We start from the raw sequence: 13375 nt of genomic DNA on the forward strand, positions 1-13375 counted from the left end.
TCTGTAGATCTCTTGCACATTTAAGGGTCTCCACTACTTTTCTCTTCATTTTCTCTGTCTCTGGAAGATGAAGTAGTTTGGAGCTGTGGCGAGAATGAATCCAAAGTGGAGAGAAAGGTAACATGGCAGACAGAGTGTGCAGATCAGATGTTCTCAACCTTCCGCAACCTTTTTTTTTTTTTGTAGGATCCAAAATATGTGTGAATAGGGATGGGAACCATACATAATTTAGCGATTCTGATGCTTCTCAATGATTCTGCTTCCATTAACGATAAATATTTGTAAAGAAATAAGACATGCAATTTGAATTATGTAGTTTTCACTTTTTAGAGGTGTTGTAATGCAGTTCAATAATTGACCTTAACTTTAGGATACAACTGTGCTAAAGGCAGACTGGAGTAAACGGCACATTTGATTTTATTCGCATCTAAACTGGTTGCACTTTATTTTACAGTACGCACACTTGTGTGTACTTACAGTATACTTACCTAAGAAAGTACTGGTTAATATAAGGTAACTACATGGGTTAATGTTAGGTTTAGGGGGAGGTTCCGGGTTAGGATCTAGTTATTACCCAGTTGTTGTAATAACAATAATAAGTGCATATGTACATGTGGAACAGGACTGTAAAATAAAGTGCTACCTCTAAACCACACGACTCGACAGCACTGTTTCATACAGATCCGTGTTTCACTATGAACGTGGAAATATATCAATTTTGAAAGTGGAAATGTGTCCATTATTGTGCCTTATAGCCCTAACAATAATTGGCATTATAATAAATAGTGATTTGTCTTTTCCATTTTCCATATTTAGATTTAGATGATCAATATCATTTTAAGTTAGGTGTCCCCCTTAGAGATAATTATAAATATTATATATTTTTTAAATGTATAAATTTTATATTAATCAAATAATAAAGTATCATACTTATTGTTACTAGTGTAAAGCAATTTAAAATTATTATGGGATCTCCTTCAAACAGTCTAAACAGATATTTTTCCTGTATTTTTAAAATGATCATATTTTAATGGCCGTGTATTTATTGAATAAAAACAAATGATTTTATCCAAATAAATTGAAAATACAAACAAAAATCTGAAATATTATCTTTATCTCTTAAATGCATGAATGTTTCGCCAATCATTATTACATATTCGGGTCTTTAGCGACCCAAATCTATCTCTACCTGTCGTGATAATATAAAACTCTCCTGATATAAGAGAAACAATTACAGAAGAATAAAATAAAGACTGTGAGGTTGAGAACTTCTGGTGTGAAAGCACAGGGGTGAGGAACATGTACACGGAGCGAACAGCTCCTGAGAAAGAGCACATGTGGTTGGTGGATTACAGGGTGTGTGTGTGTGTGTGTGTTAATGTAGCTCTGTGTGTGGCTCTGTCACTGGGAATGAGGTCACTGGGTCTCGGCCCTATTTAATTAATTAGGGAACAGTGGAATGGAAAATGAATAGCAATCAGAGGCTCACTAATTTCAGACCTGCCAATCAATAAGCCTTAGCACTGAATTTTCGTTCAGGGGCCTTGGTGGGTCTCATTTAGCATTGAAATAGGATACCAAATGCAGGCGTGCCTGTATGTGTATAAGTACATAAATATTCAAGACATGTATATCAGGGGTTTGCAGTCCAAGGGTCGTAAATGCAGTGAAAAGTTAATTGCACTTTCACCCTTCCATTTCTGTATGGGCATAAACTGATGAGTTCATTGAAATTAACAAATTTAGGTAATACAAAGAAGGAGATTGGTTTAATTAACAGAAACTCAAAATATTATTTTATCTGAACCACATCATTTATATAAGTTGATTTGACAAAAGAAAAAAGTTGTGATGACATATCATGAATTTTTTTTTTTTTATAGAGTAGCAACCGCCAATCGACATATCAACACTTTGAAGAAACCATTTCCATTCACATCAACCCAGACGAATCTGACCCACAGTGGCCACTGAAGAAACCCCAGTGTGCAGTACATAACAACAGCACTGTGCATAGCAACAACTGTCTCTCACATAGCAACCACACCACAGTGCATAGCAACCACTGGCAGCTCTTTGTGTATTCCCTGTTAGTTGCTTGCATTTGACGCTAGGTGAACTGCAGTGTCTCTGTGACTCACCCAGTAGAGATGAACTCAAGCGTATCAAAACAAGTTTTGATTTGTTGTTCTTTAAAATAATTGACTGTGATCATTAAAGACTGACTTTTTTGTGTGCCTTCCTCTTGCAGATATTCGCTCATTGCCTGACGTTGCCATGACGGGAAACTGCAGCCAGGAGTGCAGCGAGCTTGGTCACTCAGATGCCTGTTGGATGCCCGGTCAGCCTTCGCCCGTCCGCAAGACACGCAACCCCCCTAAACTGTCCACGTTTGTGCCTTATCAGGAGAGGGGGAGCCTGGGACGCCTGGCCAATGGGAGCGTGAGGTTGGGAGGAGAGGAGCACAGGCCACGCCTCCCACCTTCCCGTAGTGCCTACTCCAGTAGTGACCACACCCCCAGTGACCACGCCCCACTAGAGGAGGTGCCTCTGAGGGTGACATCAGAGTTCCCGCCTACCAGCCCCCCCTCCAATCACGCTTCGAAAAGAGAGATATACCTGTGAGATAACCACACCCACCATCTGTGATTGACACACATCAGAAGTTACAGAGACACGGTTGCGAAAAGAGAACATCGGATCTGCGACAGGATAAAATATCAATTGAATAGTGGAAAAATACGCTATTGTCATCAGAGTAGATTTATTTATTTTATTTATTTATTCATTCATGCATCTATTTATTATCACTTTTAACACGTTATTTCTTTTGTAACTCTTTGTGCTGTTTTTTTTTTTGTTTTTTTTTGCATACCATTAAAAACAACCGATAAATACTTTTACGTGACTAACCGACTTTTAGCTTCGCTAGCCTACGGAATGTTCATGGGTTCTTTTACTAGATTACCAAGTGCTGTAGTGGGCAGGAGATACTGCTGTAAAAGGATCTTGAGCCACATAGAGTGTCTAACACTCTTTACTTGATCCTGTCCTCAGAGGAGAGCAGTCTTTATACATGTAAAACGCTGTAAATACATTTGTATGGTGTATATATGAATATTACTATCCGGCTTGAGTTGAAAAATAGTACAAATAAATCAAATAAAAAAGGTCAAAAGTTACATCTAAATCAGCCTGAACACCTGAAGTGTGTGTTATACTGCTGCTTTTGAGGGTCTGAACGTTTGTAATGGCCAGATGATTAGACGAGCTGGATTGGAAGATTTCCTGACGGTATGCCCGTCTAGGACCCAGATCCTCACCTGCGGTGCTGTGTGTCCATGTGCACACTGAAACCGGTGTATAGTCTGTGTGTAAGTGTGTGTGTGGCGAGGGAGGGCGGTGGGTTTAACAGCGATTAACTCGCTATGACAGACCTTAGCATATGCCGGTGTGTGCGTTAGTGCGTCAGGGGACCTACTGTCACGAAAAGTAACACATGTGGCTTCTGGCACATTAACACGCTATTCAACAGATGAGAATCCGCGTGCATACTTTTGTGTCATGTGGCAGAACTTGTGTTTTTTTGGCACTGTGAATTTCCCCTGAACTCCCACGGTGTAGTGCAAACGCTGCCTGGCACTCGCAGAGACGCCTACGGCTCACACAGCACAGCCTCAGTGAGGAGGAGACCACCTGCCTCCCCTCAAATTATCAGTATCGTTTCGTTAACTCAATGGTATGTGAAGTCCACAGACGCGCCTCATCTCCATCAAATTGCATATTCACAGTCCTTGGTTTACATAGATTTTACTGTTTTAAATGAAACCTTTGTGTCCTATTTAGACTTTGTTTGATGAACAAATGTATTAATGCCTTAAAACAGTTGTATATAACAATCACAATGGACAAATTAGACTGATAATCCTGTCTTGTCTTTCGCATGTCAATTGTGCATGTTTTTTTTTCCACAATCAAAAAAAAAAAGACAAATGTTACAAACGATCATATCACCATATTTTCTGCCACTTTTTTTTTTTTTTGTCTTTTTCTGTCCTCCATCATTTGGGTATTTCTTCGGGTTGGTTGCTTTTTAGTTTTTTTTTTTCTTTCTTTGACACTGTGCTGACTATCTAACCTGCTCTAAAGCTGTGTCTCCCTCCATGTTTGAGAGAATCTCTGGGGGACCATTTTGACAATGACTATCTATTGTGCTCAAGGACCATATATCTGATGGACATTATCATTACTACTGCATCACAGTGCATCGCCTTGACATTGCCTGCCCAGATCCCGGTGCTTGGGCGAGCGCATGTGTCTGCCGGGAGGGTTGAAGAGGTGTACTGCAATGGGAATTTCCTTAATTAGGGTGAGTAATGAGTGTAGTGCAGTTGGCATATGCGAATACTCCAGCCCCCCAAAGGAAGCACAGATCACGGAAAAGATCCCAGTCCAAACGCTTCAATTGTTTAAGCGAGTCGCATTTTTTCACTGCACTTACCTCATCGCGAATGCCTTCAGCACCTCTCGCCGAATAATTAAGGCTGAAACGTATGGAAATTACTGGACGTAGCCATGATTAAATAAGGCGAATGATTATCCCGCCCTAAGGAAAGAAAGCACATTATGCTGTTTTCGAAGCCATTTAGTGACTCTGATAGGGGTGGGGAAAAAAATCCAACGAGAGTCATGATCTAGCGTAATTAGCCCAGCTTCGCTTTCCCTCCTCTCCACTGCAAACCACGCTCTGCCCAGGCGAACGTGTGAGATCGCTGACCTGGACTTAACACGGCTAAAAGATAGAGATGACCACAAAACTCTACCGCCACTTAAAGGCTTTCATCTATTCAAACTCTGAGTGAAGCAGGCTTTGACCTTCCTCCACTCCGATGCCAGCCTGAGTCAGATAGTCTGAATTGCAGGTTTCGACTCTGGCTTTTTTTTGTTATTCCTAGTAATTCTAAGGCTAGTCTCCTAGAATCCTTCCGGCCAAAATGCCGGAGGACGGACGGAGGAATGTCCACTTCTCGTGGTTGTTTTTTAAACTGGTGTTTAGATTTGTGCTCTTTCGCTGTTAGATGTCTGGATGTGACGAGACGACCGTAACGAACGAGGGAGTCTTTTCTTCGTCCTTAGAGCGAGACTTTTCTTCATAGAATAACGAAAACTGGTGTTTGTGGTAAACATCTCTTAGAAAGCGTTCTGTACATAGCTCTCCACATCCCCCCCGTGCGTGGTGTCAAGCAGACGACGAGTTGAGCATGAATTCCAAAGATAATTGGTAGAAACCGTTTACTGTTCTTGCTGAAATGTTAGTGCCGGTTCAAAAGAGAACAAAAGCGACGTTCACTGCACAAAACTCATCTTCACCGTTCACCCCAAACTGAAGACAGCTGCCTTGAAAGTATGTCTTTTGCAGGAGAGTTCAAAACTTGTTATCCTTAACTGTTGGTTATATTTATATAGGAATAAAAATGCTTGTGATGATCTGTTTTTGTACAGTTTTATGTACATGCAAGTGAAGCTTTTTAAATCTTACAACAAAAGCCGATGGCATATAAAAATCGTAAAGTGTTTATTGAGATGTGCACATCTTGCCTTGGATGGATCGATCTTTTTTGCCGAGTCAGTGTGAATGTGGCCGTCGTATGCCTGCACCGTAGTCATTCACTGGCTCCTGTCACCGAGGGCTTTATCAGATTTTATGTTTATTGTGAACAGTGGATTGTCCGATCCGACTTGTTTGTTTGATTCCCATGTGTTTCGTTTCGTTCCGTTTCCGCATGTTGAAAACAAACCCCTTGTAATAAGTCCTTGCAAAGTTTGTAATAAAATGAGTGAAGAAAAAAAAAACAAAGAAATACATTTGCTTGGTGAGTCATTGTTTAAGAATGAATCTAGGGACTGTGATCTCTCCATAAAGCTTTTTCATTAATAAAGCAAATTGATCTGACAAAGATATAAGACTCTTTTTTTTTCTTTCTCTGGGTCTCTTCGCCCGTGTAAACAGAGAAAGAGGAAAAGGTTACAGTTCTGCCAGACTGACAGGAACTTAATAGAACAGAATAGCGAATGTGAGATCTAGTAATGTGAAGCTCTCACTTCACAAAAAGCTGTCCATCAATATTAATGATAAAAAAAACGCAAGACCCTGAATTTTCTCAGTCTCTGAAACCTAATTCTCTCCTCTACAAGGAGTTAAACCGTTACACCCAAGACCTCCCAGTACTCGACAGCACAATAAAGACGAAGCCATAAAGATGATAACGCTGAGATGAAAGACAATAAATCAATCCGGCTTTCATTTGGCGCACTGTCTTTATAGATATGCCACGACGTAATTCGCGCATCTCTGAAATGATAGCTTTCACAGATAAAAAATAAATGGATGTGAGCCAGCGAACAAACGCTGGGAAAAAGCGAGAGTCATAAACAAGTTAAAAAGAATATCAACCGTACAAGATGGAAAGTGAGGTAAATACTCAAGAGCAAGTATATGTGAGTAAAGAGACAAATGTGGGAAAACACGTTAGACTGTCAAGCAAGCGTAAGATCAGGATAGTTTAGAAGGCCAAACTGCCCTCTAATGGTCTTCAGGAGAACTACACCAAGGCGAAAGATTAGCGTGTAATACCAGATACTCAACAGTCAGGATTAATGAATCAGATTGCTGGTGTTCTTCAGTTTCTTGTTGACATCACCTACAGCGCACACGTTCCCGAGGATGGCGGATGAAACGAGCGAAGCTGCATGAATAATAATTGAGATCAGGGATGATAGTGGTTCGGGACCACATAGAAGCACATTTCGCAGACAGGGATCCTCGTAGCGGCTTATTTAACCAAGGCTGCGAAGGGAGGACCCACTGAGTTTTTTTCATTAATCTCCTTCTAATGGATAGGTTTTCGCTTCGCCTCGCTCTCTGCAGGCTGAGCTTTAAAAGGAGCCGTTTCGCTGGTGTTTTGTTTACGTGCGGCTGGGGCATTTGTTTCCTGTTGAAGAGGGAGTCTAAGTAGAGAGGGTCTTTCTTCAAGATGAAACTACCCCCTCGGCTACTGCCTACTGTTGATCTGCTGTTGCCGTGGAAACCTGGCCCCTCTCTCTTTCTGTTCCTCGCTCTCTCCCTCACCCACGCTCGCTCTCGCTCGCTTCGTTAAGCGCGGTGCTGCTGGCAATTAGAAGCAAAGCCAGCGGCGGGGACGGCTGCCTCTCAAATGTACTCTCCAATTAAACACTGTCAAATAATGGCGTATCTCAACCCGCCGCCTCCCGCCGTCCCCTCCTATCACACGACACATTCGCGCCTCTAAAAGAAAGATACTTACAATAGTGCCAAAATAAGCAGGCGCGTAGATCTATGGCGCACGGATTCACGGCCTTTCCCGTAATGATGCTAAAGGCGTCGTGTTTTTCCTGCAGGCGCTTAAAAAACTTGATTATTTTTTCATTCAGCAGAAAACGCATGTAGCTGCGAGCCTTAAAAAGGTTTTCTCCACGGTATTGATTGTGGATTTTTTTCAGGAAAGTGAGGTGTTTTACAGATCGCAGGCACTTAAGACTCATAGAAAATTGCTGGACTAAAGCCCTCTCATTTTCAGCTATTTGTACTGCTGTCCTACATATCGACTCTCATACACTATAGACGTAATTGGCGCATTAAAATCAATGGCGCAATTTAAACAGCATCATCATTAAAAAGGTTTATGTGCAAAGTCAATAAGCACAGTGGAGATGTTTGGGAACCGCGGGCACATGCAACATCGCACATCAAAACACACATGCACGACCATTTTTGTTTGCGCAAGGTGGGCTACTATACTCCTTTGTTGCCCAATTGTGTCAATAAAACGTCTCATTTAACACCCGATTACGTCCCACCTGGATTCAATCTTCCAATCATCTATGATCCCGAAACAGCCTAGGCTAGAGCCATCCATCAGCCCTGACAAACACAGTGACCGTACGCCACACCTCATAGTAGTGCCTCCTTACCCGTTCATTGGGCCTAAACGCCCCCTTTCCACAGTTGCTTGGGCCTCAGGAGGCTTCTCCTGTATGTTCAAGTGGAAAATCACTTTCTGAATAACTACTTGTCCTTCTCGCACTCGTTCACAGCCTCGTCTGTGGTTTTCTGCTTGATAAAAACGGCCAATGGCTTATGCCTGGCAGCGAGAGAGAGAGTTATAGTGTACTATAAGAGTCACATTTGTGGAGTAGTCCAACAGGAGCTAGTATTAAAAGTCATATTTTATTGACACGTGTTTGTCGGGTTGTTAAAACAGGATTTTTGAAATCGCAAAGACACGGCGGAGAGCGGCGAATCAACGGTGGCGCCGTCAAGAGAGGTAGCTCAACACTTTCCCAGCCCACCTGCTGAGCATCACACACCTAGAGACTCGTTTGAATTCATTTTCTAATCCTGGAAACATGACACTTTAACATTAATCTAATTTACTGCAAGTCTCTGGCCAAATGGAATTAAAACAGCTTTTCAATCCACCGGCATACACGCATTCAACAATGTCTGAGTCACCTGCTGCATGTATTTATATGCATGCGTGAATATTTATGTTCTGTACCTCAAGGTTTTAGCTTTTATGTCTATATGAAAAAAATATATATGTCTGTGTTGAAATTCACAGATTTCTAACAACATTTTGCACCTTGCAAACTCTCATTTGTCATTTATGAAACTGTGACATCAAACAAAAGCTACCTGTTATATTGCACTATATAATGTGTGTAACTGTTACGGTTACTGTAAAGTCACACTGATTGTTTATAGTGAAGAAATCTAGATTTTTGTCAGACAAAAAAAAAATTCTACTTTATTCAGTATTTAAATGTCAAATGTGCAAAAGGTTTTTAAATACACAACATAAAACCAATTATGTTCTGATTAACATCCTAAAATAACATCCTAAAAATCTTTAGGCCTGGTTTCAGATAAGCCAGGATTAGACCTTACCTTGTGACATATTTTAGGATAGTTTCTTTGTTAAAACAACTCAAACATGCATTTTAGTCAGGGACTAGACTTAACCCTCGTCTATGAATCCGGGAGATATAGTGTTTTGTACAGTATATAAATAAAATTATAACAGTTTTAAAAAATCTGTCATCACCTTCATGTCATTTAAACCAGTATGACTTTCTTTGTTCTGTTGAACATAGAAGATATTTCGAAAAAATACATAAGTACACATGGGGGTCTAATGTTGCTTTGGACAGGTTTGGAAATGACATGAGGGTGTGTGAATTATGACTAAATTTACATTTTTGGGTGAAATATCCATTTAAAGACACATCTCCACATAGTCTAATAATATTGTACCTTGAAATGATATAACGGCTTTGATTGTAACATTTACTACATTCAAAATAAATGCAAATTAGTACTGCATGAATTTTACTTCACGAGTTCAGACTTGCATATAATCAGATATAGTGTAAAATATGTGCATTTGGCGTGCTGTCCGAGAAGAGGGCTCCGAGCTTGGAATTGGGTCCGAACAGAGAACACTCCCCCAGAGCTGGGATTGGAATAATCGAGAGTGAGGAATTGAGGTGGAGGAGGGATGCTGGAAAAACTGTAAATAAATCAGCTATATATATATAAGCCTTCTCTCCCACCGATTAGGTAGATTATCAGAACATGCTTCTCAATAAAATATCATTTGCATATCCTTTCACAAAGAGTCAGGTCATGTATTTGTCACTTCAGGCTTTGTGTGATGCCTGAAAGTGATGCAAATCTACTGTACTGACACCAGCTAGGGGCAATCCGGTCAATTGTGGAAGTGATGCTGTCTGAGTCCGTGAACAACCATAATTTGTGTCAAATTATGTACTTGTCTTAATCCACTGATTATGATGGAAATCCACAGAAGCCCAAATCTCCAACAATCTTGTGGAATTGTAACCAAAGGTTGAAGGTTTGGCTTGTTAGCATGGCTCTTTAGCACCTACAGGTAGGCATGGGAACTAAACCATCTGGGTGCATTCTGCTTTTCCATTCTCCATTAAGTTTTCCTAGAATCTATCATGGCACTTTCAATCACCACACAGTGCAGCCATATTAATTACTCCACTCCAGCTGATCATCATGGTTTAGACTAATGTATAGCATATAGTATCATGATGCTTGTCTGACGTTTTTGCATTAATAGGTCTGGTTAGCGACTGCAAAGCCTTGACACCCTGTAGAGAAAAAAAACGGAACTATGCAATAAACACATTTTAATTGTGTGGCTAAAATTGCTTTTAAATATCCTGCCATTTACAGGTTAGCAAATCTGATAGTTGTTTAGGTTTACTAAATCACACTTGTGACACATCGCATTAAGCATGACGAAAAAAGAGAGAGGTTATTTGCTGCAGGTGTTAATTAATGTTAATGAATCAGAATTTACACCTTGGCTTTTAATTGCAAATGTATGTTTATTTCTTATTTTACTTTATGTCATTTATCACATCGTTACCATCCTCTGATGTTTTTTAGTCATTTTAGTGGAAAATTCCTTTACAGATTTCCTTTCTAATCTGAAAAAAGAGGAAACAAACTCAAATCTCGGAGGATGTATCCTTTTTATAAAAAAAAAAAAAATGATTTAGACGATAGTTTGTGTTTGATAATACCTTTCTTCTCCAGTAGCACATTGTGTATTTCTGCATCTATGGCTCCTCCGTTGCATCTACACTTGTGGGCAGCTTTTGTTTTTTTCCTCTAGTCCTATGGGAAAAAGGTCCAGTCAGGCAATAATGTTTTTTTTTTTTTCTTTTCTTCAGTATGCAACTGAAGCCTAAAAGGAAAGTTAGAGAAAATAAAAACTTTTCAAATCAAGAGAAGATTCGATATTGCAACGAGAAGATTCTCCCATGAGAAACTCACTCAGACAAAGTGGATAGAAGCAGATGCTCATGAGGTACGATGGTAAAGGCAAGGAAATGGAGAGCAAAGAAAAGATGGATCTTTTTGTTGTAAACACAGGGGGTGCAATTAAACATCATGTGTACAGCTGCTCCGAACGATTTTATTGAAGGCCATACGGAGTTAGTACACAAAACATGCCGCTAATGGTAGAGAGAAGTGCTTTATTTGGGAAGGAGTTCAGTTGAGAGCCTAATCAGAGCCGCTTTTACATATTTATCTTGTGCGAGTAGGGCCGGATTACTTCGACGCCGTTTTGTGTAGCAACAATGTTTGCATTTATTCTAGAGGTTTGTCGGATATTGTTATGCACCTGAATGAGCCCTACAGGCACGGTGAGCTATAGTTCTTCCTCTTCCTCTAAGGGTGCAGAGGCGGCTCTCCTGCACTTGCTTGATGGCTTTGTAAAGACAGTCAGGGTACAGTTGGAAAACACGGCGTTTTGTTGAGAAATGTTGTAGCTGCTGGGAGAGCAGAACTGGCAGATCCCAGAGAAGAAGAGACAGGCTACATGATGGAGTGGGGAAGGGGGCTCTCATTTAGAAGATGAATACTGACAGGCGGTCTCCCGGCGGACCTGCTCCTTCTGTCCGGCGTGAAACCTAAAGGAGAAGTGTGTTGATTAAGCACACACCTGGGTGGCTGAGTGGCATCAGCTGATCTTAGCCATGGGAGACTCTGATCAACCCCAGTCACTCGTTTTCTGCTCTCTCAATCCTTCCATATCAAACTATAATTGCCGTGCAGTTGGACAAATACGTTTTCGTTTGAAAACGCATCTTTTTCTCTCCGTTTTGGTCTTCCGTCCACCACACTGAGACGGCGTTTTTATGAATGAAAACGAAGATTTTTGAAACGCTCTCCAAAGTGGATACAATTGAAAACGCCGTTTGCCGCGTTGTAGTCTGGACTGTCAAAACGCAGGTATTTAAAAACGATGACGTAAATTTAGTAGTGACGCATATTGTACCAATAGATATTCATTGTGCCTGTTATGTGCTATTCACACTGTTGCTAAAATATGTTACTTTGCACACTCTTCAAATCGCAGTCCTGCAAAGAGGACAGAAAATGTCCTCACATTTGCTGTCCTGCTGCAAAAGATGAGAGCAGTTGCAGTTTTGACCAAACATGGTGACTGAGTGCGACCTGGAAGCGCCAGTGAATGGTGAGATATTTTGCGCGATAACTTTATTCATTATTTTTCTGTCTGTATAATCTCAGTTAGCTTTTTCAGGCGTTTTCCAAAAGTTTCTCATCCACACTGAAACGTCGGAAAACGCCTGAAAACGCTAGTGTGGACGTAGAGCGTTTTTAAACTAAAACTTCAAATGTCTCCGGATTAATGTAGACGTAGCCTAAGTCTGCGGTTATATCTTAGGTTGGATGCTCGTTATTTTAAAGAGAACAGGTCTCAGTGGATAATGCAAAGCGCTTTTGATTTACTCCACCAATGAAGCCTTGCAATGTTTGGTTTGTGAAGCGCACTCTTTGATTTTTTTTTTCTTCTCCGACCTGCCGCAGTTCGACTTCCAGCATGTGCGTCTTGGCCTATAGTGAAAGAGATATAAAATACATTACAGCTTTAATGACAGCCACAGCCATTAATGACAGGCACTTCCCAGTGTCATTTCCAATCTACCTCGGTTTAACAAAAAAACGTGCTATCCTCCCTCTCGCTCAAGCTCTGATCTTGTAGTCTCATTAAAGCTCACATTTTTCCCTCCACTCTCCCTTCTGAATAAAACTTTCTTCCTTTCGCAATCGATTCCCTCCTAATTAAAACCACCCTTTCTCTGCGTCCGTCATCTAATTAACAGGCTCCCATTCACTTTTCTATATGTCGATCCACTTAGCCGCTCACAAAAAAATCTCACCTTTTTCTCAGTTCGCAGCTCTCTCTAGAAAGTTTCAGCCTCTACAACCCGAAGCTCTCCTCTGAAGACAATTCTTTCGTCCTTCCTCTTCTCATGTCCGCTGTAAATTGGACTGAGAGTTGTTGGTAATTGAAGATCATTGTCTCCCTCCTCAGGCAGCGAGGCTTCACCGTAGCCCTAACAATACACCTCTCTCCCTCGGCATCCAGCCAATTTCAGCCCATCTACTTTGTTGCTTCCCAGACTGGATCTTCTAAAGCCATGTGGAATTGGAGGTTCCATCTCGAAACCCAGAGTGCGGAGTCACTTTTTTTCGGCTAGTTTTCTTCCACTGTCCCCGTTTCCCCCAGGAGAAGTATCTCTCCCAGTTCACTAACTCACAGGTCTGACTTGCTGTGTTTTCAGACAAGAACTACACACTAGGCCCTGGCTGTCCAATTACGATAGTGCAGATTGTGCCTCAAAACAACAACACATTGAATTCAAGATAATGGCGAGTCTCAAAGCCATTATTCAGCGCATGATGTGTTTTTTGAAGAAACGGTTGAGAGACTTTGAATAGTCTCGG

The 13375-nt window shown here is 41.0% G+C and overlaps 1 protein-coding gene across 1 annotated transcript in view; it reads left to right on the forward strand.

The window, feature by feature from the left end:
• The window catches only part of pcdh1a (protocadherin 1a), a 98090-nt gene extending 95220 nt beyond the window's left edge, over window positions 1-2870 (forward strand). The window contains exon 5 of the mRNA XM_056247885.1: window positions 2252-2870. Coding sequence (XP_056103860.1) covers window positions 2252-2625 — 374 coding nt within the window. The 3' untranslated portion in view covers window positions 2626-2870. The remainder of the gene's footprint in view (window positions 1-2251) is intronic.
• Window positions 2871-13375: the final 10505 nt, after the last annotated feature.

This window comes from Rhinichthys klamathensis, unplaced genomic scaffold (genome assembly GCF_029890125.1).
Source record: "Rhinichthys klamathensis goyatoka isolate OS25496 unplaced genomic scaffold, OSU_Roscu_1.1 h1tg000050l_1, whole genome shotgun sequence".
Classification (NCBI taxonomy): domain Eukaryota; kingdom Metazoa; phylum Chordata; class Actinopteri; order Cypriniformes; family Leuciscidae; genus Rhinichthys; species Rhinichthys klamathensis.